At 56.8% G+C, this 23,125-nt stretch overlaps 2 protein-coding genes and 1 pseudogene across 19 annotated transcripts in view; all 3 read right to left on the minus strand.

Moving 5' to 3' along the window:
* The window catches only part of LOC140847123 (immunoglobulin alpha Fc receptor-like), a 20,460-nt pseudogene extending 15,338 nt beyond the window's left edge, over positions 1-5,122 (minus strand).
* The window catches only part of LOC108386624 (leukocyte immunoglobulin-like receptor subfamily A member 6), a 15,838-nt gene extending 1,726 nt beyond the window's left edge, over positions 1-14,112 (minus strand). The window contains exons 1-8 of one of the 10 annotated variants that reach the window (XR_012126991.1): positions 13,939-14,112; positions 13,755-13,790; positions 13,289-13,573; positions 12,846-13,148; positions 5,206-5,504; positions 1,991-2,138; positions 845-1,010; positions 120-210 (exon numbers count right to left, since the gene is read on the minus strand). Coding sequence is in view for 6 of the 10 variants with exons in the window: in XM_073226917.1 (XP_073083018.1) it covers positions 5,212-5,504; positions 12,846-13,148; positions 13,289-13,573; positions 13,755-13,790; positions 13,939-13,972 (951 nt within the window). In the remaining 4 variants the exon portion in view is untranslated. The other 9 variants (XR_012126992.1, XR_012126993.1, XR_012126994.1 and 6 more) reach the window with 9 other exon arrangements.
* Positions 14,113-16,708: 2,596 nt separating this feature from the next.
* Positions 16,709-22,684, minus strand: LOC140842997 (leukocyte immunoglobulin-like receptor subfamily A member 6). 9 transcript variants are annotated; one of them, XM_073226890.1, is made up of 12 exons: positions 22,245-22,683; positions 21,537-21,572; positions 21,072-21,356; positions 20,630-20,932; positions 20,140-20,421; positions 19,657-19,959; positions 19,189-19,305; positions 18,840-18,882; positions 18,731-18,765; positions 18,512-18,561; positions 17,765-17,809; positions 16,709-17,582 (listed from the first exon to the last, which is right to left on the minus strand). In XM_073226890.1, exons 1-12 carry the CDS (start codon positions 22,354-22,356, stop codon positions 17,436-17,438), a joined length of 1,758 nt encoding a protein of 585 aa, XP_073082991.1. In that variant the 5' UTR covers positions 22,357-22,683; the 3' UTR covers positions 16,709-17,435. The 9 variants fall into 9 exon arrangements, with proteins under 9 accessions (XP_073082991.1, XP_073082992.1, XP_073082990.1 ...); XM_073226891.1 differs by having other exon boundaries at positions 17,765-17,806; positions 22,245-22,682; XM_073226889.1 differs by having other exon boundaries at positions 17,660-17,809; positions 22,245-22,679.
* Positions 22,685-23,125: the final 441 nt, after the last annotated feature.

The following is a 23,125-nucleotide window of genomic DNA, read 5'->3' on the forward strand; positions in this document are numbered from 1 at the left end:
AAACGGTCTCATACACACAGAGATTCTTCTTCATGGGACCATCAGTCAAAAACCCTGTGACCGCGCCTGTTATGGACCCACGCGTCCACCCTGTGGCCTCCGGGACTCCGGACACCCACCTGGGCCTGAGCAGGTGCTCAGTATATTCTCCCACTGGGGATTTTCTCAGTGCAGGTGGCACAGGGATTTCTCAGGAGCTACTCATCACCTCTAAAGAAAGAACCTCCTGTGTCTATGTCTGTATATCTAAACACCCATCTCTCTCTCTCTATCTATCTATCTATCTATCATCTATCTATCTATCTATCTGTCTATCTATCATCTATCATCTATCTCTCTATCATCTATCTATCTATCTATCTATCATCTATCTATCATCTATCATCCATCTATCTATCATCTATCTATCTATTATCTATCTATCTATCTATCTATCTATCTATCTATCTATCTATCTATCTATCTATCTATCTATCTATCTACCTACCTATCTACCTATCTATCTATCTATCTATCTATCTATCTATCTATCTATCATCTATCATCTATCTATCATCTATCATCTATCTATCTCTCTATCATCTATCATCTATCTATCTCTCTATCATCTATCTATCTATCTATCTATCTATCTATCTATCTATCTATCTATCTATCATCTATCTATCTATTATCTATCTATCTATCTATCTATCTATCTATCTATCTATCTATCTATCTACCTATCTACCTATTTATCTATCTATCTATCTCTATCTATCTATCTATCTATCTATCTATCTATCTATCTATCTATCTATCTATCTAATCTATCATCATCTATCTGTCTATCTTACCCCCTTACCTCAGAGATGCAGAAAGAGACTGGGCAGCGAGGGCCTTTACTCTCTTGCAGTTTTCAAGGCAATTTTTCTCAAATCAGAGCATGCGTGGGCAGCGGGCGGTGTTCTGGAGTTGTGAATATTCAGTAAAATACATGGCTTTTCTCAGGGGGAGCACAGCACATCTTTCTGAAAATAAAATTGAAACTTAGAGTTTTGAGAAATGCTGAGAAATGCTCAGGAGATTCCAATATGTGAAATACTTATATTTTATATAAAAGGAAATAGAAATGTGGCCGTGTGTGTGTGTGTGTGTGTGTGTGTGTTCCTCCTCACAAAGGATGGGGAAAAACTCTCACATGCAAAGATACGACTAAATTTCAAACATATAATGTTGAAAGAAAGAAGCAATCTCAAAAGTTCATACTGTGTGATTGTGCGTAGACGGGAATTCAGTAACAACAAGGCAGGGGGATGACCGATCTGCCGTGTTGGCGGTGACACAGGAAGGGCAGCCAGAACCTACCTTTCCAAGTCCAACCAGGACTTTTCAAGTCCTGACTTGGGAAGAGTTGAGGGGCCCTTCCAGAGCGTTCAGAATAGTCTACATTTTGGTACAGGTGTTGGTTGCAAAGAAGCGAATATGTAAAAATTTGTCTAACTACACACAAAGATATTCTGAACCACCATTAAAGAATGAAACAATGATTATCTGATTATAGATATATGAGTGATTTTTATCTATCTCTGTTTTTGAAATTTTATACAAAGAATGACTCTATAACATTTTACTATGTTGATAGACAATGACCACAAGGGAGGGGGTGAGGATTTGATAATAGGGGCGAATGTTGAACCCACGGTGTTGTGAATGTGAGACCATCATAAGATTGTATATCAATGATACTTTAATTTAAAAAAAAAGAGTGAATGTCTTTTCTGTAAGGAGAAGAAGTCGTCAAAATTATTAAGGTATCTCTGATGTCCTGGTGTAAGTTTCATATTTCAGCCCATGAGAGCAGGTGGCTGTTTAGCCCATCTGATGAACAAAATTATTTACCAGAGTGTTAGGTGCCCGTTACTTCCTGCCGCTTATCCGGTCTTAACCCAGCAGGTGAGGCCACTGGTCCTGGCCCGGGCAAGGGGACTCGCCTTGTCCTCCCACTCACCTGCACTGTAGCATCAGCTTCCCCAATTCGTCCTGTCTGCCACCTGCCCTAGGCGGAAGAGACGCCTTCACCGCCAGATGCGCCCCATAATCTGTGATCAGGTCATACTGCACGTCAGGGAGGAACGAGCCCTGCTCGACGGCTGGCCCTAAAATGGGGAGGTTATTGTACGTGATCTGGGGGGCCCCAGTGCGATCCCCCCTGAGAAGGAGGCAGGCAGGGGAGAGGATCAGGGGGGAGGTACGGGGAGGGGGCCCTGGCCGGTCATCAGCCCCGAAGGGGGAGGCGGGAGGCCTCGGGCAGGGACGGCGGGCAGCTCTGGAGGCTGGGGGACGGGACATGCGCTGTCCCGGGGCCCATGAAGGAGGTGCCGGCCTGAGGCCCTCTTGATTTTAGCCCAGTGAGACCGGCTTCTGACTTCCGACCTCCAGAACTGAAAGATGACCTGAAAAGAAACTGCTGCTTTGCTCCACTAAGCCGTGGGAACCTGTTACAGCGGCGGAAGGAAAGAAATGCACATGGCGTTCCCAGCGCGTGGGGCAGCCCGGAGCGGCTGCATCAGTGCGGAGTCCTTCCTCCGTGGGGGCGGGAGACCGAGTCCCAGCTCGCTGCGCGTCTGGGCACATGGACCCCCTCTAAGCACAGGCCTCCCCCATCAGCCGCGCCCTCCCCTCCCCCTCAAGTCCCCGGGGCGCTCATCTCCAGGCAGGCCTGGGGGCGGAGCACACGTGCGGCATCCCTGAGGGGTCAGGGGGACTCCCATCGGCTGCCCCGGAGGGGGTCTCTGTTGCAGGAAGTTAGAGATGAAGCCTCCTCAGGGGCCCCGCGCCCACCCAGGCCCCTTCTGCCCTCGCAGAGGCCGGGCATCAGAGAGGGAAGGGGACAGGCCCGAGGTCACAGAGCAGGAAGGTGGCTGGGCTGACCCTGGAGCCCAAGGACCCCTCTCCCGGGTGCCCACAGCCAGCAAAGGGGTCCTCGGTCACCCTCTGGAGCTGTGGCGCTGGGCTCTGCGGGTGGAAAGGACCATGTGAAGGAGAGTGGAGAGAAACGGGGCTCCACCTCCCACCCCTGGGGCTCTCTCATCGCCTGCGCTGGCTCCTGGGAGTCCGGCCCCCCCTTCCCAGAGCCCAGGGCCCCCGCTCCCTCTGAGATGTCCATGAGGACGGGGCCTCTCACCCTTGCGCGGGCTGCCCCTGTGCCACGGGGGCAATCGCCCTGTGCGTGAGGGGTCAGCAAGGGCCCCCGGGAAGAAGACAGTGGTGACGACCCACACGACCCCTCATCCCTCCGAACTGAGCGGGGCCTGCCCTCCTCCGGGGTCTGCTGGACCCCCTCCTCGTCCGCCTGGACCCCCTCCTTGTCCACCTGGATCCCCTCCTTGTCTGCCTGGACGTGCAGACGCCAGTGCGGCCTCACGTGGGAGGTGAGGGGGGGCCTTGGAGGTGTCTCCTCAGTGCTTTCCCCCTCCCTTCACAGGGGGCTTCCTTCTCCCCAGAATTCCTGGGCAGGACGCCCCTCAGATACGGCCTGAACAGTGAGGACCTCCACACGTGGGACAGGTTGGGGCTTCCTCACCCGGGACGGGAAGGTGCAGCCGGTCACTCTGGGCGGACCACGCGTGGGGAGACACTGTCCCCTATCCGTCACCTATCAGGGGGTGCGCTCCTCTGGGCTGGGTCGCAGGGCCTGGAGGCCCCCCTGCGGCTCCGCCCTGCAGCCAGCTGGTCGGTTCTCTGCTGGTCGCCCCAGGGCCCCCGGGGGGGCTGGGGAAGCGGGTTCTCGCGTTTTCCCAGCAGGAAAGCCGGCTTCCCTGGTGGGGAGGGCTTCTCTCTGCAGCGCCTGCAGCTGGCGGGGAACCCACCCTCCACGCTCTGGCCTGGCGCCCTTCTCTCCCGGCCCCTCCTCCCTCTGTCTCTGACCTCGCCTCCCTTTTATTTCTCTTCCTATTTGTATTTTTTATTCTTTTTGCCTCTCCTTGGGACGGTTTGGTTTGATCTGTCATTTTCTTTCATCCCAACTCTCTCATTTTGTCCTGTCCCCATCTTTCTGCATTGCCTGTCATCTGACGCCGTCACCTCCCCATCACCTGTCAGCTATCAGCTGTCATCTCTCTCTCTCATCTGTGTATCTGTCTATAGAATCTTCTGTCATCTCCAACTCCGTGACTTTCTCTGCCTCTCTTGGGAATCTCTGTCAAACTCCCCCAGTGCCCTCTTTCTCTGTCTTTGTGACCCTCACTTAGGGGTCTGCTTTTTAGGGCTTGGACCTGCCCCCTCCCATCTTTCTCTCCACCTCTGTATCCTCTTCTCTTTCTCTCCAACATTGTCTTTCTTGTTCCCTGTCTCTGAGCCAGTGTCTCTCCCATCCCTCCAGCTCATTGTGTGTGCATGCAAGTGTGTGTGGCTCATTCTGCGTGTGTGCACGCAAGTGTGTGTGGCTCATTCTGCGTGTGTGCACGCGAGTGTGTGTGGCTCATTCTGCGTGTGTACACGCGAGTGTGTGTGGCTCATTCTGTGTGTGTGCAGGCATGTGTTTCTGTGTCTCTGCTTTTCACGGACTGATCTCTCTGTTGCATCTCTCTGAGGGCTTTGGACCTCAGGAATCCTATAACTTCTGGAGGGACCTGAGACACAATTTCGGGGGACCCATAAAACATGCCCACATACAGGGGCTGGTGCTTGGCTCCTCCACCCAGGACCACGGTAACCTGGGACACATCCTGGCTCAACCATATGGAAGGAAGTCATGCCAGAATAAAAACCAAGCGTCTGTAGCGCCACACGGCGTGAGGACACCAGGCCCACGGGATCAGCCTGGGAAGGGCCAGCCTGACCCTGAAACTTAGGTCAGGTACCTGGTGTCTTTGGGCCGTCCTGGCGGAGAAGAGAGTGTGGAGCTAAGTGGAAACCGAGCTTCTAAACGGCCCCAGGTCTCTGAACAAACAGAGCGGAGAGGCGCCCTCCCCCTGCCCTGTGTGCATCTGCCTGCGTCTCTCCCTTCGCCCTTATGCCCACTCTGCCCCCTGCCTTCACCTCTGTGCTGTCCTTCATGCGGTCCCAGACGGTCCCCACCCAGATGTCCCTCTGGAGGGAGCCCTCACCCAGCCTGTCGTCATAAGAACCTCACGTTCATCCCCGTCACCTGCTGAGGCTTCCACGACCTGGGATTTGCCATCTGTACCCCGCAGAGGATGGGGTGTGTGTGGACACTCTCACCTGTGATCACGATGTCCAGGGGGCCCCCGGGGCTGACCACACATTGGGGTCGTGGCCGAGAGAGCCGAAGCCTCTGTAGGTCCCCAGAAGGGCAGCTGCCACAGGGCCCGTGGAGATGCTGGCATAGGAGCCCCCGGCACGCAGCTGCCCACTGAGGCCAGGGGCCCCGGACGCTCCATCTCTGTGAATAATGAAGCTTTCGTACACAGTCTCTGAGCAACACTGCAGGGTCATCACGTACTCTTCCAGGTTGGTCCGGGGACCCGGCTGGGCCAAGAGGGAAGGTTTTCTGTAGAAACCTAAGAACATACATGGCATGAGTTTAGGGAAGCCATCCCTCCTCACCACATTCCAGGGGACCCAAAATGGGAGATCCCGCGTCGGTCTCTCCTCTTCTCTGCGTCTCTGTGTCCCTCTCTGCCTCCCTCCTTTCCTCTGTGTCTCTGCCTCTGGTGCTGCCCAGCTCCATTCCCATGGTGCTCATCTGAGGCACGTTTGCTCTCGACCCATTTCCCACAGAGCCCTTCCTGAGTTCTCCGGTGGGGTCAGGAGAGAGGCCACCACATGCTGCAGTCAGCCCCATGTGCACTGGGGCCTCCCCGGCCGCCTTCCCCCAGGCCCTGCGACCCACCCGCTGTGGCCCTTTCGGCTGCTCTTCCAGCGGGACTGCAGGAGCGGCAGGCCCCCCGGAAATGCTGGCGAGCTTGAGTGGTCGCCGCATCTAAGTGCCCTGTTGCTCCTGCCACCAATTGCTTCCCACACCACAGCTGACACCAGATCCTCCCACACCCGCTCTCTGAGCACCACAGTCTCAAGGTGCCCTTAGAGCCTGGCTCAGCCAAGGGGAGAGTGGCTGAGGAGGGTCTCTGGACCAGATTTCCCTGGAACCCCCCTTTCTTTTTCAAAGGGATTCACCACAAGGCTCCCTGTGGTAGACCCACCACTCATATTTGGGGTGGATGGCAACCCAAGGTTGGGAGAAGGGGCTCAGCCACTTGTGCACAGATCCTCTGGACCAATAAGAACCCTGGAAAAAAGACACGTGATGGATGATCCGTCGCCATCCAAGACACGGCCTCCCGCTCTGGCCCTTGCTTGTCCCGTGAGCCTCACCAGCCAGGCCCGCGCACAGCTGAGGATGAACTCGGCCATCAGAGCCCACCTTGCTCCCACGGGCAGGGGTCCCTGCTGGGGGAGGCCCCGACTTCCAGGCCAGCACTTCCGCCCTAGCACCCCCTTCCCTTCCTTCCCTTCCAGAACTCACTAAGACTCCTTGCCAGGCACTCAGTCGCAGGCACCAAGGTGCAGCCTCTGCTGAGCAGTGACCCAGACAAGTTGCCTTTATATGTCAGATGTTTTTTCATTGGTCCATAGAAATGCAACTGATTTCTGTATGTTGATTTTGTAGCCTGCAACTTTACTGAATTAATCAATTAGTTCTAGAGTTCTTTTTGCTGGAGTCTTTAGGATTTTCTATATATAATAACATGTCCTCTGCAAACAGAAACAGTTTTACATCTTTCTTTCTGATTTGGATGCCTTTTATTTCTTTTTTTGCTCTCTGATTTCTCTGGCTAGGATTTCCAGTACTATGTTGAATAAAAGTGAGAGTGGGCATCTTTGCTTTGTTCCTGATCTTAGAGGAAAAGCTTTTGATCTTTAACCGTTGGACATGATGCTAGCTGTGGGCTTGTCATATATGGCCTTTATTGTGTTGGGGTATGTTCTTCTGCACCCAATTTGTCGAGCATTTTTTCATGAAAGGGAACTGCATTTTGTCAATGCTTTTTGGCATCTGTTGAGTTAATCATAAGTTTTATCTTCCATTTTATTAACATGGCATATCATATTAATCAATTTGCCTATGTTGAACCCCAGGAGTAAATCCCACTTGATCTTGGTGTATGGCCCTTTGAATGTTTCAATGAGTTTGGTTTATTAATATTTTGTTCAGAATTTTTGCATCTATATGTGGACAGTGGTCTGTAATTTTATTTTCTCGTAGTGTCCTTATCTGGCATTCATGTCAGGGACTGGCCTCATAAAATTAGGGATTTTGTAGTTTGGGATTATTTCCTCTTCAATTATTTGGAAGAGTTTGAGGATAGAGGTGAGAGGACTGTTGTTAGTTCTTTAAACATTTAGTAGAATTCTCCACTGAAACCATCCATTCTTGGGTTTCTGTATACTGGGAAGTTTTTTATTCTGATTCAATTTCTTTACTCATATTGGTCTGTTCAGATTTTCTATTTCTTCTTGACCCTCATTCTTGATAGGTTGCATGTTTCTAATAATATATCCACATCTTCTCGGTTGTCCTGTTTCTTCATGTGTAAGTGTTTACGGTAGTTTTTCATGATCCTGTGGGTTTCTGTGGTATCACTTATAAAGTATCCTCTCTCATTTCTGATTTTATTTATTTGAGTCCTCTCATTTATTTCTGAGAAAGCAATTTCTCAGATAAAGGTCTGTCAATTTTGTTTATCTTCCTTTGCTAGCTTGGGGAAGCCTTTCTCCCATGGGTAAAAGTGACCCTGGGTCTAGTGGTGCAGGATTTATATTTTGTTTGGGGGTGATGTTACCAAATTTGGGGGTGGTGGTGGTGATGTCTCTTTGGCTCACCCACTTGGGTGCATGGCATTAACGACTGTGTGGCCCTTAATCGGATGAGTCGGGGGCGGTCTGTGCGGGCTGTGAGGGCTCTTGGGGTCTTAAGCAGCGCCCCCGGGTCCGGTAGCTCAGGCCTGGAGCGGGCAGCAGCGGCACCTGGAGCTGGAGGTGCGCTTTCCTAACGCTGCCCTGTCCCAGTGGAGGCCAGAGACGGGAGTCGGGTCCCAGCTGGAGAGGCTGACCCTTAGTGTGGGCACAGTGCAGTGGGTGCCAGGGAGTCTTGGCTGGCGTCCTGCACTCACACGGCTACAGAAGCCCGATGTGGCTGCTAGCATGGCTCCCGGGCACCAGCAGGGGCAGGGAGAGACTCAGAAAGCTGGTGTCAGTGAATGCGAGCACCTGGGCAAAAGCTGGCAAGACCTGCAGAGGCTGTGGCAGCTGTACTGGGCCTTGGGTTCACTGGTGGCAGAATCTGCTGAGAGCACGTCTGCCAGCAAGAGCTTCTGCTTTTCTTCCTTGTTCCCATGGGGCTCAACACATCTCCGCTTTGCCGGTTTGGGCTGGGTGACGTCTTGGGGTCCGCGCACAGCACCTCTCCTCTTCCTTCCCCAGTGAGACGAGCTCCTTCTAGCTGCGAAGTTCCTTCTTGGCAGTTCAGTGCTCGCTCAGGGGATGGGATGACGCTGCCAAGGGAAGTTATTTTCCATCTCTTCTTGTGCAGCGATTCTCAGATTTTTTTTGTTCCACGGTTGCTAAAACTTCCTAAGTGGACGTTAAGGTCTCCCAGAGCTGTTTTGTTCATGATAGCGGTTCACTCATTGATGTTTTCCGGGGTGTGGGGACTCACCCGAGGACCAGGTCTGGGCAGGTGCCCCAGCAGGCCACACCCCTCCCCTCCGGAAACACAGGTGGGGCCTGGGAGGACCCAGGCGGGGCCCAGCCTGCTTGTCCGGCTCTGCGCCCGTGAGGTGATCAGACAGAGCCAGACAGACAGATCCACGGCCTGGCAGACGAGGGCCTCTGACACAGGAAAGGGGGGCTGATTCTCTCTTACCGGGGTTCTTGTGAATGGGTCCCGGTGCACATGCACACGTTTCCTTTAAAGTATATACTTATGATCATCGCCTGGTGTCTCTTACTTTACTGGGTAAGTCAGTCTTCTCTCTAAATTGATTGATGTAATTAGCACTCCTACGGGGAGCCTATTGGAATTCTGTGTGTCCACTATTCTCTCCCACGATTGATATTCACGGAAACTGTGCCACACCACTGAGTAGGGATGAGCCCCACACATCAAAAGCAAGGAAACTCCAGCACAGGCTGGGGCTCTCAGGGTGCAACAAGAGGGGTCCCCCTCTGGCTTTAGGGGTTGGGAAAGTCAATTCTGTGCATCGCTTCCCGACTGCACCAGGGCCTCACGCTGGTCCTTAAACTTGGCCGTGAAGGGAGCATATACACCAGAGAAATGGGCAAATGCCGTGAGTCAGCGTTTTTAACAGCAGGTCAGTCCAGCTCTCCCTTCAAAGGCTGTCTTGGCTCCAGGAGGGTATTTCTGAGCAGACTGCACGGTGGCATCTGATGACAAGTGGGAGGCTTGCGGGGCCCAGAGAGGGTGTCAGGGCAACACTTGGATTTATCTTTATCAGGCTGGATCGTTGTTATTATTGTTGTGACAATTTATTAAAAGAGATCGCCTGCTCTGCAGTCGGGAGATGGAGATTCCTTGGTGTTCTTCAAGGTATGTATTAACTAGCAATAAATAACAATTTATTACACAAACACGTACCAGAGCAGATGTGTCTGGCGGTGGGGACCCAATCAGCATGCAGGGAATAAGCAGATTTCACGGAAATGGGGAGAGACAGGAGCCAGTCGAGACCCTCAGCCGTGGCCGGGAGGGAACATCCTGCAGCTTAATGGCAGAAGAGTCCAGGCATCGTCCCTGCACGTGAACACGACCCCCTCCACCCCACTGTGGCCTGCACACGGCTCACACAGCCTGCGCCCCAGATGATTCTCCAGAATCTCTGGGCACCCAAGGTCACTTCCCAGGCTCTGTCCCCGGGATCCTTGGCTTGTTCTCCTGCGTGGGCCTCCTGGCTGCACCTTGGCGGTTTGCAGGGCCGTGTCGAGCCTGGAACAGCAGCACCCCGAGGACCACCAGGACCACACCAGCCACACCCATCCGGACGAGATTCCCCACCATGTAATCCTGGGGGTGGGGGGCTGGGAATTGTGGGCAAAGAGGTCACAGAGGTCAGCGTCGACTGCAATCACCCCAGGATCCTGGATGTATACCCTGGACACCCACATTCCCCTGACAGGATAGGACCCTCGGCCTGGCCCCATGGCTGAGAATTGCTCCTGTTCACCTTTCTTGGGGGCCGACTGGTTCTGGGATGGGCTGATGGGGTCAGCTGCCCCTGAGGACAGTAAAAAGTGGGGCTGGATGAGGAGTTGAGGAGCCTGGGCTCCGTGGCCTTCCGATCCCCCCGTTTCTCACGAGATGCCCGTCAAACCGCCTGACCAGCCCTCCCTCTGCTGCAGGAGGACCCCCTCTGCTCCCTTTGGATGCTTTCACTCTCCCTGTCTTTCCAATTCATGCTTTGCTTCTGAGTCTGTTTGGAGCAGATGTGGCCCCAACAGCTCAGGCCTCAGGGGAAAAATGGTCTCGATAAAGAAATAACTGAGCTCTTGTCCTGTTTATCCTTGGGTCGGGCACCATGTGAGCTCTCTCTTCTGGATGTGAGAACTTCCCTTCACTCAGCAGCTGGGGACCCAGATCCTAGGCTGAGGGGCTGGTCTCGGGGTCGCCTGAATGCAGGAGCGCAGAGGGTTAGGCTCTGACCCGGGTCCCCCCACTGCACCACCACCCAGTTTCCTCCCTCTCAGGGCTGCGTTTTAATCACCACCTGGAGTTGCCCATCTACTTATTCTGTCATTAAATCATACTTCACAGAGTCAGGCCTACTCGCAGGGGACACACAGAGACAAAGACGCATTTTCTGAAGGGTGGTGTTAATTCAGAGGGACGTGCAAAGTGAAGTTCTGCTTTGTGAGTGTGGTCCTGTGTGCGTCTACCAAGGCAGCCTGTTGTGAGCAGTGCCACAGACACAGTCACACTTGACATGACATTTAAGCTGATTCCTGAATCAGACACGGTGCCCGAGAGGGTCGCATGAAGACCCAGACAAGGCACATCGCAGGCTACAGGAAGAGCGGGTCCCCAGACGGGTCTAAGCATGTTCTTGGGGAAGGAATGAAGTCGTGTCTGCGGGGTGGAGGGAGGGTGCAGAGGAGAGGCGGGTGCTGGGCACTGAGCGCTTGGGGCATGTGAGTAGGGCGGGGGGTGCAGGCCAGAGGAGGGAGCCCCCCCCCTCCGCCACACCTCTTTCTCGCTCCACAAACTTTGGAAACTGCTGCACATATTCAAGGAGAGAAGACTAATCGCTTGTCTTATACCTTAAAAGACTATCTACCTTTCCCATATGTAATGTCCAGAAAGAGGAGGGCGCAGTTCTCATCTTCAAATCGTTAAGGAACAGAGAAAATCAGAGCTGTTGTAAAACTGGGTGGGCACAAAAAAATAGGGAATCCTTCAAATCCACTGTACCGTTTGGACATGCAGAAACAAATTATAACTCAATCTTCTTTCAGATCTCCACATGAAGCACTGAAATAAGCTTATACTTTTCAGAAACTTTGAATGAGTGACAGACATAACCCTGTAGGGTTAGCATCCTAGTATTTGATACCAAAAGACTTTTAAATATATCTCACCACTATTATAAATCAGAGAAAATGTAATTGTTCAGGAGGCTTACAGTTGTCTGGGAAAGAAATTCACAATTTAGGTTTTCAAGAAGTTTTTTCCCCAAGGAAACCCTGCTGAAACAGAGAAATGGAGAGAAATGGGAAGTCCATAGTGCTGTTGCAGAAAACAGATTTTTCAGTGTGTTTGCCACAGGGTGACTGGGGCTACCCATGGGGATGTTTCCTTAAAATGACACTGCTACATTTAGCATTTTACATTGTCGTCATTATCAAGTGGTATTTGATGTCAGTGAATTTGGTGCACAATGACGAGTGAAATTTCAGTTTCCTTGGGGTTGGTATAAGTGTTATCAGTAAAGCAGTGATCAATTGGAAAGTGATTGATTTCTGAGGGGTCTGGGCAGATGGCAGAACAGGAGAACACTGTGCCCCCTCCCAGCACACATGCAGGCATAAACCACACATCACGAAACTCATTCAGAAAACGACCTGAGGCCCCGCAGAACGGACCTTCCCCTGCTGATGCCACAGAGGAGGCCACACTGACAGTGTAAAAGGGGCAGAGCTGTGTGGGCTCCAAGCCCAGCCCAGCCCAGTAGCTGGAGGGAGCGAGGCACAGAGGGGAGGAGGGATCAAGCCCAGGAAATGCTTTGCCTGGCCCTTGAGAGCCACCCTGGGAAGATGAGCTCCTACAACACCAGGCTTCAGCCCGCGGGCTTCCCTGCACCCCAGCCTTCCCCTGTGCAGGCACCTCTACAAGCGACTCCCACCCCGGCACACCCGAGGACCAGCCCCACCCTGACGGAGACCACAGAGCGTCCCCAGCCCCAAGGAGGGGAGGAGGTGGCCCCACTCAGCAGCACACCTGTAGGAGATCCAGCCAGGCCTCCCGGGCACCTGGCCAGGAGGAAGCCCTCCTCAAAGTGCAGCTGCAGTGGTCGGGCCGCCAGTGCCACCAGCCGGGCAGAGAGGCGGGCTCCCCCACAGCCCACTCAGACTCAGGGCTCAGACACACAAGAGGGTGGAAAGAGCCTGGCAGGGGACGCCCCTGGTCCTCATGGCAGGGATATTGCCCTTCTGGGCAACGCAGGATGCCTATCACATAAGACCACTGCTTTGAAGACCGGGAGACACAGCCCACCTCCCTGATACATGGAAACAAATGCAGCCCACCCCCTGTTCTGGGCTTCCGTGGGAGCAGAGCCCCTGACCTGTCTGGTGCCTCCAAACCCAGAGGGGGCAGCGCTGGTCCTCACCTGAGACCAGGAGCTCCAGGGGGTTACTGGGCTCCGACCACACCTGGGGGCTGTTCCTCAAATACCCATAGCATCTGAACGTCCACCTGCGGCTGGGGGTCACAGCGCCCACGGGGAACAGGGCCTGATGCTGCCCACCAGGGAGTCGCTGTGCATCCATGGCCCTGGAGAGCTTGTATTCTCCATCCTCCGTCAGAACGTACCCACTGAATCCCTGCCGTGAGTGACACTGAAGGGTGATGTTCCCTCCTGAGGTCACGACAGGGCTGGGCAGGGCTGAGAGTCTGGGTTTCTTGTAGGCTCCTAGGAGAGGGGAGGCGGCCGCGATAAATGGGGCTCACGTCCCCACGTACCCCCAGGGCTGGGCTGGGAGAGCAGACACCCGAGACCAGACCCCCTTCCTGAGGGCAGAGCCTGGGGCTGGGGCCCTGAGTGGGTCTCACCTGTCACCACCAGCTCCAGGGGGTCACTACGCTCTGACCAGCCAGTGGGGGTGTGATAGGAACAGCGATATGTCCCTGCATAACGCTCTATCATGGTTTGGATGGAGAGTGTGGCCTTGTTCCCGGGCCCCAGTGGGCTCTGTGTGTCCAAGATTACTGAGCTTCCCTCTTTCTCCAGACGATACCACTGGGCCCCCAGGGTGCCCTGACACCAGATGGTCACAGGGCTCCCCTGGGGGACCACAGAACCTGGCTCAGCCCAGATGGTGGGTTTGGGGGGGGTCCCTGGAAGGAAACCAGAGGCTGGGTCCCAAGCCCTCCCACCCCGGTTCCCCAGCTCAGCCCCAAACCTCCCAGGTGCCCCATCGCTCAGCCCAGACCTTCAGGTCTCCATCCCCAGCTGCCCAGGGGGGTGGCCCTCATCCCCGTGAGGAGGAGGGGGCTGGGCCCCCGGGGACAGACTCACCGGCCTGCACGTGGGTCCTCAGGTCCACACTCAGCCCTGGGACAGAGTCCGGTCAGGTCCCTGCCCTGGAACCTGAGCACAGCCCCCCTCCCCGTGAGGCTGCTGAGCCCCGGGGTCTCCCGACACACCAGGCCGGGCTGGGGTGCTGGTCGCCCCCCCTGACCAGGGCGCCCCCAGCGCTCACCGAGGCAGAGCAGGGCCGTGAGGGTGGGCATCATGGCGGCTGCTCCCTGCGGCCATGGTGCCCGGAGGACAGGCCGACCACAGGGCGTGGAACTGGGGGGAGGGCTCTGTCATGGGGCCCACGTGTCAGCAACCCCACTAAAGCCGAGAAATGGTCTCTGTAGTATTTCTGAAATATGCAGCCACAGTTATGCAAAAAGGGGAAACTAAAGTTCCTGAAATTGAGAGGGAACCACAGCGGGAGAGGCCAGACTGAGTGGCGTCTGGTGCCGGGCACAGCCCGGGGTCATCAGAGGGGAGGTGTCCTTCTGGGGACAGGAGAGGGGGCCCGTTTCCTCAGGAGGGAGGCTCCGGACTCCGGGTGAATAGAGGGGATGACCCCCCACCCTGGTTTGGGATGGGCGCTGGCACCCCTCTGCCCTCCGCCCCCACCCCAGCACTGACCCCGCCCCCGCGTGGGGGGGAAGCAGGGTCTGTCCATGGGAGTCTGATGGGAGCGCGCGTCCCTGGGTGAGTGTGAGGTCCCCTTCGGGCCGTCCCTGCGGGCACAGCCCTGATCAGATGCTACGTGGGGACAGTGGGCGCCAAGGGCCCGGGCAGCTGCCACCCCCCGCCCCTGACCCCCGGAGAAGCCCCTGCAGGGCGGGGGGAGGGGAGTGTCCGCCCAGGTGGGCGCGGAGGGGTGACCCCAATAATGGGGAGTCGTGCTGCGGAAGAGGGTCTGCAGCCCCAAGCTTGGGCTCTGCTTACCGAGGACAGAGGCCCCGAGGGCGTATGCGACTCCCTGTAATTGACGCATGTTTAAGTATCTGAACATGAAGGAGGGAATCGGCTTCTTGGAACAACATCAGGGTTTATATTACAGAAGAGTACAGAATTTTATAAATGAATTTGAGAAATATCTTAGAAATATAATACTTCCTTATAATACATTCAAAATAATCCTTCCATCAGGGAGAAGATCATAGTATGAAATTGGAATACAACTTAGAGGGCATCTTTTACGATGCAACGCAGAGAGTCTGGAATTAGAAAATTAAGATCCATGGGGAACAGAAAGAGAGAGGCCAGTGGATATTGTGAGAGTCGGAAGGAAGGTGTGAGAGGATGTGCGGAACAGCCCAGGGGGCCAGTGGCTGGGCATTTCCCATAGATGCAGAAATACACGTAGGTGCCAGGATGCAAAATATGAGCATGAAATCTGAGTCCTGGTATTTCATGGCAAAGTGAAGGAAATAAATGGGATCTGATTTTCAAACAGAAGCAAAATACCTAACAGGCATATGTACTTATGTCACTGAATTGTACACTTGAACAATGGCTAAATCATGAAGTTTATGGTATATATATTTTGTCACATCAAAAAAGTAGAAGGATGTAAAATGGACTATACAAACATTAATCCACAGAAAATGTAAATGGTGGTATTAGATTCCAATTGCTGCTGTCACAAATCCCCACAGACTTCATGGCTTAAAACAACACAGACATATTATTGTACAATCCTAGGGCTCAGAAGTCCAAAATCAGTCTCACCGGTATCAAGTCAAGGAATAGGGAGACATTCGTGTACTCCGTCTTGGTCCAGAACCGGAAATCTAAAATGCAGTGGGTTTCTGTATATTGACCACGTACCCAGAGATGCTGCAAAACTCCCTGTTCATTTGTAATACATATTTTTATTATTGTGGGTTTCCTGTGCACATGACTGTGTCATCTCTGCATAATACAATAATATTCTTATCCGTTTCAGTGCTTTCACTTTGTTTTGCTTTAATGCAATAATTTATGTAATATTTAATAAAATAAATTGTATTTTCTTATTTAATCATGCTCACATGGTACCAAGCTAACAGAACTGATCATAGGAAACATTTGGATATTCTCAGTCACAGAGGGAAGGACCCCAAGGTCCCACCTTTACAAATGATGTCTAGTGTCCATGGCTACATGTGCCTCTATAGGTTACAGAAAATTTCCCTATTGTTTCTGATGAGTTTCTATTTTCATTATGAATTATTGGTGCATTTTGTCAAGGGCTTTGTTCACACCTGTGGAAATGATCATTTTTTTACCAATTCTGCTAATGTGTTGGTTTATATGGGTTGATTTTGAAAAACTTAAGAGACTCCAGGTGGCCATGAGGTGTCCTTTTCATACATCACCGAATCCTGTTTGTGATGTTTTGTTTAGGGATCTACGCCTACATCCATGTGAGAAGGCATCCTGTGATTTCCCCGTTTTACAATTTCCTTGTCCGGTTTTGGTGTCAATATTTTCCTTGACTGAAAAAATGTGTTGGGTGTGTTTCCTCTTTTTCTAGTCACAGGAAAGGTTTTGCAAGGTTGGGGTGTGTGTGTTTCACAAGTGCATAAGCGTTTGGGAGAAATGGCCAGGGCGGCCTCCTGAGCTGACACATGGACATATTGCAACATGATCACCGTCTTACTGTCAGCTCACACCTCCGTGCCTGCATGAGTTGCCGTGTCTTTTCTGTGGTGGGTACATTTAAGGTCTGTTCTCTTAGAATCACTCAAGAACAGGATACAGTATTATCAGCTATAATCGCTAAGCTGCCCATCAGATCCCCAAAACGCATTTATCTTACAACAGGAAGCGTGTGCCCCAGGCCAGCAGCTCCCCATTTCCTGCCCCCGCCGTCCCGGGAACCGCCCTCTACTCTCTGTTTCTCTCAGTCATGTCTTTAGATTCCACAGTTCAGTTGTGGGACAAGTTTTGATTCTAGCATCAATGTACACATAAGGGGATAGGCATTTTCCACTTATTTTTATCTCCATCATTTTGGTAAATTACATTTTTGAGGATTTTGTCCATTTCCCTGGCAGTCTCTCCCGTGCTGGCCTGCAGTGGTTCACAACGGTCTGTTCCCCACAGTCTGTGGCACCTGCCCTGCTGTCCTGATGAGGGGTGGGGGCCTTCTCTCTCTTTTTCCTTGGCTGTGCGCCTGGGATTGATAAATGTGATTAAAGTTTTCAAGAACGAGGTTCTCTGGACTGTTGACTTTTCTTTAGGTTCGCTGGACCCCCTTAGTGCCACTCTCAGCAGTGTCCCCCTCCTTCGGCCTTCGTTTGGAAGAACGTGAGGCTTTTCCCACACGCCTGATACAGTACCTAAGGTCGCTGACTGTTTTCCTACATTCCTACTATATCCTGATACATTCACCCGCGGTTCCTAACTTTCCATTTCACGGGTCTGCCGTGTCCATGTCCCTTCTGACTCAATGTAAAACCGTCTCTCACTCCCGCGTGGTTTTCCCATTTCACCCGGGGATTACTGAGACGTCTGCGGCTTTATTTCCCAAACACAGGTGAAGGTATCGGCTGTCCTTGCTGCAGGATCAGGGGCTCCCAGAGGGTCCCAGGAGCTCCTGGGGGTCCATGTGAGGAGTCCAGGCCGGCGGGTCGTTAGGTAGTGTCCACGGGGGCAGGTTTGGGGTGCCAGCAGTCTCTCCCTGGCGTGCGGGTCAGGCCCTCCTGGCTAGCGGGTGGCCAGAGCCGCATACACGCTGGGCTCTGCTGGGGGCTGCCCTGCCTGGGAGGAAGGGGTCGCCGGGGTCGCCCGTCTGAGGGTCAGGTGGTTCAGCTGGGCGTAGGTCACCTCCTGGGGGGCGTCAGGTGCAGCAGCCTGCAGTGGGGGAGGGGGACAGGGCAGGCATGTGGTTGGGGTGGGGATGCCTGGGACCCAGAGAGGAGGGGACCCACCTGACTGTCCATGCGCCTGTCCTCCTCTGCTTGACTGTCCGGGTCCAGCAACGTCCCCTGAGAGGTGGCCGCTCCCCTGCTGAGTCTTGACCTGGAGTGGCTCACCTGGGCATACGTGCCCCCCGGGGCGTCTTTGTCCTGCGGGCTCTGCTGGAGAGACAGTGGGGCGGTCGGTCCGGATCCCGCTCACCCTCCCTCAGCCAGTTTTCCACAGGCTACCAGGGAGATGCCTCAGGACTTCCAGTCAGATCCGGTCCCTCCCCATGGGCTCCTCAGGGGCTTCCTAGGCTCGCGCCATTGGGATGCTGTGCAAGGTTCTGACTCCCACCCCGGCACGATCTCCTGCTCATTTGGCTGCAGCCACACTCCGCCTTCCTGAAAAAGTGGGTCGCTGCCCCAGGACCTTGGCACCTGCTGCTCCCTCCGCCCCACCCCCACACTCTCCCCTCTCGCTTCCTTTTCCTTCACAGCAGAGGGTCCAGGACCCTAACCCCCGTCCCCACATGTCTCCCACCTCAAGGTGAGGCAGGTGAGGCAGGGGTCACCGCTGCACCTAGAGATGCGGGGGAAGGGCGAGCCCGTGCAGCCCTGTCGGGGAGGAACGCTGGGCCGCAGGGACCTCGGGGTGGTTCCTTTGCAGCTGCGCCCTCCCGGACCCTGGGGCGCGTCCGATAGCCAGCCGGTCAGACAGAGGACGGGGAGCCAGGAGGGCTGAGGTCCCAGCAGCGCGACCCAGGTGCCCGAGGAGGGAGAGGCCAGCCGTGGGGCGCGCCGAGCTGAGGGACGCGAGGACAGAGTGTCCACTGGGTGAAGTGCGGCAGCGGGCGGGCCCCGGGGAAGCAGGGGCCTCACCTGGGGGTCCGGCTCCACTCCCTCTGGCTGTGCGTCCATCACGGTGGCATCTGTGGGCACAGAGAGGTGGCTCTTGCTCAGAGTTCCGGTGACTATGAGGCTGCAGGCCCCGCCCTGCTCCCCAGGGGCCGCCCTGACCCGGGGTGAGGTGGTGTGGGAGTCGCGCAGTGTGGGGCCCCAGACCGCCCAGTCCGTCCCCAGGGCCCCCCTTCTGCTCACAGAGGGTCTCCTGGGCGTCATCAGCGGGGCCGGAGCTGAGGGGGAGACGGGGCGTTAGGGGCCGGGGCTGCGGACGGGGTGGGTCCCGGGGCCGCGGGGACAGACTGACCTGCGCTGCGGGCCTCTGTCCCCGGACTCGGCGTCTGCAGCACCTGCAAGAGGGGGAGTCAGCCTCTTCCGGGCTGGGGGTCAGGACGCCCCTCCACGTGGGTCCCAGAGGAAACCAGAAAGTGGGGGCGCATCCCTGCCTGTCTTTTCAGTGTTGGATGAGATCGAAAAGATGAAAAAGTGCTTTAAATTTGCAAGCGTGCCCTGACACGGAGTGTTTCCTGCCTAGACTGTGGGGTTTGAGATTCCGGAAGGTCTTTTCCTGAACTGACCTTTCCCGCCCTGGTCCCCCCCCCACTGCTGGGTCCCGGGAGCCCCCCCTGGGCCCCGGCTCACCCGTCCCCACTCACCCGGCTTCCTGCGTCTGCGTAGCCGCTGGCGGCGGAGCAGGAGCAGCAGCAGGACGGCCAGCAGGAGGGCGCAGGCCGCGGAGACCCCGACGAGGACCAGCACCGGCCACTTCGGGCCTGGGCGGGGCGGGGCGGGACACAGGGCCATTCAGGGGCGCCCGCTGGGGGCCAGGCAGGCCGCCCACCACCCACGTTACAGGCCGGGAGCGGGGGTGGGAGGGGCCTTGGACTGGCTCCCTGTGCCCCCCTCCTGCCCCCAGGGGGACCCGGCTTTGGGCTCCGGGACCCCATCAGCAGGCCGCCTGACCCAGGGTCTCCATCTGGGCCGAGAGTCCGTCCTGCCCACCTTGTTGGCTGAACCCCGGCCCTCTCCCTGCCTCCCCACCCTGAGCAGTGTCCCCTCACTGTGCACAGGGGACAGGCCCTGAGCTGACCGAGCTCAGACAGGACAGGTCAGGGGCCCCTCACCTGACACCCGGAGCTCCAGGGGGACACTGGGCTGTGACAGCAGGTAGGGGGCGCTGCTGTTTGCGCTGTAGCACCTGTAGGTGCCCCCGTGGGCTGAGGTCACAGGGCTCATGGGGAATTCGGCCTGGCTCTGCTGTGCCCCATTCTTTGATCTGAGACGCAGGGGGGGCTGGGCTGCGCCCTCCTTGGACAGAAGGAAAGTGTCCCTCGGGCTCCCCGACTGGCACAGCAGGGTCACCGTCTCCCCTGGGGCCACCGTGGGGCCCGGCTGCACCGAGAGGGAGGGTCTGTCCGGGAGCTGTCCTAGGGAGAGGACGGTGGGTGAGGGGTGCGGCTGCCCTGTTCTGATGGAGCCCCCAGCCTCTCTGCCTCTCTCCCTCCCTGGGGTCCCCACACCCCCATATCTGGACATCACCACCCACCGGGGCCCCTGGCAGGCCCTGTGCAGAGTCTGGGCCCCCGACTGACCCGCTGGCTCCTCACCTGCCACCAGGATGTCCAAGGGGTCACTGGGGGCCGACCACTCGGAGGAGAGGCTGTGTGCCCCGTAGCACCTGTACCGGCCCCCGTGTGAGGGTTTCACAGGGCCCAGGGGGATGTGGGCCTGGGGCTGCCGCACAAGGCTCTCGGGGAGGCCCTGTCCCCCATCCTGGGTCAGAGCGAACCTGTCATGGCCAACGTCAGAGTGACACTGGAGGGTCAGGTTCTGCCCAGGGGTCACGACAGGGCCCTGCTGGCTCAGGAGGGAGGGCTTCCCGGACACACCTGGGGAAAGACCAGCGGGCATGGCGGGGGCTGCTCCCCAAGCCCTGTCCCATCCCTACCCAGGTCTCACTGTCTTCCACCCCCTGTGTCTCTGGCCCAGGAGCCCTGGGCTCCCCTCAGCTCACCCCCTGCTCTGGGCTCCCCTGGGAACAGAGCCCCTAACCTGTCTGGTGCCTCCAAACCCAGAGGTGGCAGGGCTGGTCATCACCTGAGACCAGGAGGTCCAGGGGGTCACTGGGCTCCGACCACACCTGGGGGCTGTTCCTCAAATACCCATAGCATCTGAACGTCCACCTGCGGCTGGGGGTCACAGGGCCCACGGGGAACAGGGCCTGATGCTGCCCACCAGGGAGTCGCTGTGCATCCATGGCCCTGGAGAGCTTGTATTCTCCATCCTCCGTCAGAACGTACCCACTGAATCCCTGCCGTGAGTGACACTGAAGGGTGATGTTCCCTCCTGAGGTCACGACAGGGCTGGGCAGGGCTGAGAGGCTGGGTTTCTTGTAGGCTCCTAGAGAGGGGAGGCGGCCGTGATGAATGGGGCTCACGTCCCCACATACCCTCAGGGCTGGGGTGGGAGAGGGGACATCCTAGAGCAGACCCCCTTCCTGAGGGCAGAGCCTGGGGCTGGGGCCCTGAGTGGGTCTCACCTGTCACCACCAGCTCCAGGGGGTCACTGCGCTCTGACCAGCCAGTGGGGGTGTGATAGGAACAGCGATATGTCCCTGCATAACGCTCTATCATGGTTTGGATGGAGAGTGTGGCCTTGTTCCTGGGCCCCAGTGGGCTCTGTGTGTCCAAGATTACTGAGCTTCCCTCTTTCTCCAGACGATACCACTGGGCCCCCAGGGTGCCCTGACACCAGATGGTCACAGGGCTCCCCTGGGGGACCACAGAGCCTGGCTCAGCCCAGATGGTGGGTTTGGGGAGGGTCCCTGGAAGGAAACCAGAGGCTGGGTCCCAAGCCCTCCCACCCTGGGTCCCCAGCTCAGCCCCAAACCTCCCAGGCGCCCCACCGCTCAGCCCAGACCTACAGGTCTCCATGCCCAGCTGTCCAGGGGGCGGCCCTCGTCCCCGTGAGGAGGAGGGGGCTGGGCCCCTGGGAACAAACTCACCGGCCTGCACGCGGGTCCTCAGGCCCACACTCAGCCCTGGGAGAGAGTCCAGTGAGGTCCTCCCCTGGAGCCTGAGCAGACCCCCCTGCTGGTGGGGCTGCTGAGCTCCGGGGTCTCCCGACAGTCCAGGCCGTGCTGGGGGGCGGGTCCCTCCGGGTCCCTCCCTGACCAGGGCGCCCCCGGCGCTCACCGAGGCAGAGCAGGGCCGTGAGGGTGGGGGTCATGGTGGCTGCTCACTGCGGCCACGGTGCCTGGAGGACAGGCCGACCACAGGGCGTGGCACTGGGGGGAGGAGGGCTCTGTGTCCGGGGGCCCATGTGTCCGCAGCCCGCAGGAAGGGGAACAGCCTCCCGGAGCCCCGCCCTGGGTCCCTGCGGGGCAGCCAGCAGCCCCAGGCCTCCCCGAGACGCCCCTTCAGAGGAGGGGGACCAGCCACGGCCCTCCCCCCAGGGCCTCCCTGGGGGTGTACCTCACCCAGCCCGCCCACCAGCACATCCCGCGGGGCCTCGCCCGGGACGGGGTCCCCCAGCTCTGGGGGTGCTTCAGGGGCCACGCGGTCCAGCTGCCCTCAGAGCCCAGGGCTGCAGACCCGCGTCTGACGGGTCACTGCGCGTTCAGGGCCGGGGCGCCGAGGCCGTGAGCCCCTGGGGGATGCGGGGAGCAGGGCAGGGAACCGGCTGCCTCAGTCCTGGGCTGGGGGCTCCTCACCTCCGCCCCTCAGGGGCTTCCCTAGTTGCTGAGCACGGCGTCCCCCCACCTCCTGGGTCCTTCCTGCCTCCTCAGGCCCCTTGTTCCTGGGGCAGGGCTCTGCCCCCCACATGGTCCCGCCTCAGCTTTGGGGGGCAGTGCGTGGTTAGGGCTGGTCGGGACAGCGCTGATTGCTGGGTAAGTGTTCCTCGCCGCCCACTGCCCGTGTGCCCGTGGGCGTCACCGCCTCGTCTCTGAGCCTCAGGCTCCTCCTGGGCCGCGTGCTGTCCCGACCCCGCTCCCGGGGTGGCCGCGGGTCAGTGGTGCCCAGGACGGTCAGTCACTGTGAACCTGCAGGCCTGGTGATGCGTGTGGGGTCTGCAGCGGGAGAGGTCGTGGTGTCGGCCCCACAGTGCAGGTGGGAGATGGGTGTCCCCACTCCTGAGACACGCTCCCCGCCGTGCTCCTAAACAGAGAAGTTCTCTATAGTATTTCTGAAATATGTAGCCAGTTATGCAGAAAAAGAGAAATGAAGGTTGCCCATATTGGGATGAACTACAACAAAAATATTGTTGATTGGCCTCTGGTGCCGGGTGTCACCCGGGGTCATCAGAGGGGAGGTGTCCTTCTGGGGACAGGAGAGGGGACCCGTTTCCTCAGGAGGGAGGCTCTGGGCTCCTGGTGAATAGAGGGGATGTCTCCCCACCCAGGTTTGGGACGGGCGCAGGCACCCCTCTGCCCCCGCCCCCGCCCCAGCACTGACTGTGGGGGGGGAAGCAGGGTCTGTCCAGGGGAGTCTGATGGGAGCGCGCGTCCCCGGGTGAGTGTGAGGTCCCCTTGGGGCCGTTCCTGAGGGCACAGCCCTGGTCAGATGCTACGTGGGGACAGCGGGCACCAAGGGC

This window comes from Manis javanica, chromosome 17 (genome assembly GCF_040802235.1).
Source record: "Manis javanica isolate MJ-LG chromosome 17, MJ_LKY, whole genome shotgun sequence".
NCBI classification, from domain to species: Eukaryota; Metazoa; Chordata; class Mammalia; order Pholidota; family Manidae; genus Manis; species Manis javanica.

Excerpts from the sequence above, each read along its gene's own strand:
- LOC140842997 (XM_073226887.1), bottom strand. The coding sequence starts at position 22,356 with ATGTGGGGGGCAGAGCCCTGCCCCAGGAACAAGGGGCCTGAGGAGGCA. Across the intron at positions 21,573-22,244 it reads GAAGCCCCTGAGGGGCGGAG|GGCTGAGTGTGGGCCTGAGG; the intron begins GTGAGGAGCCCC and ends ACTCTCTCCCAG. Across the intron at positions 19,960-20,139 it reads CTTGGACATCCTGGTGGCAG|GACAGCTCCCGGACAGACCC; the intron begins GTGAGGAGCCAG and ends TCCTCTCCCTAG.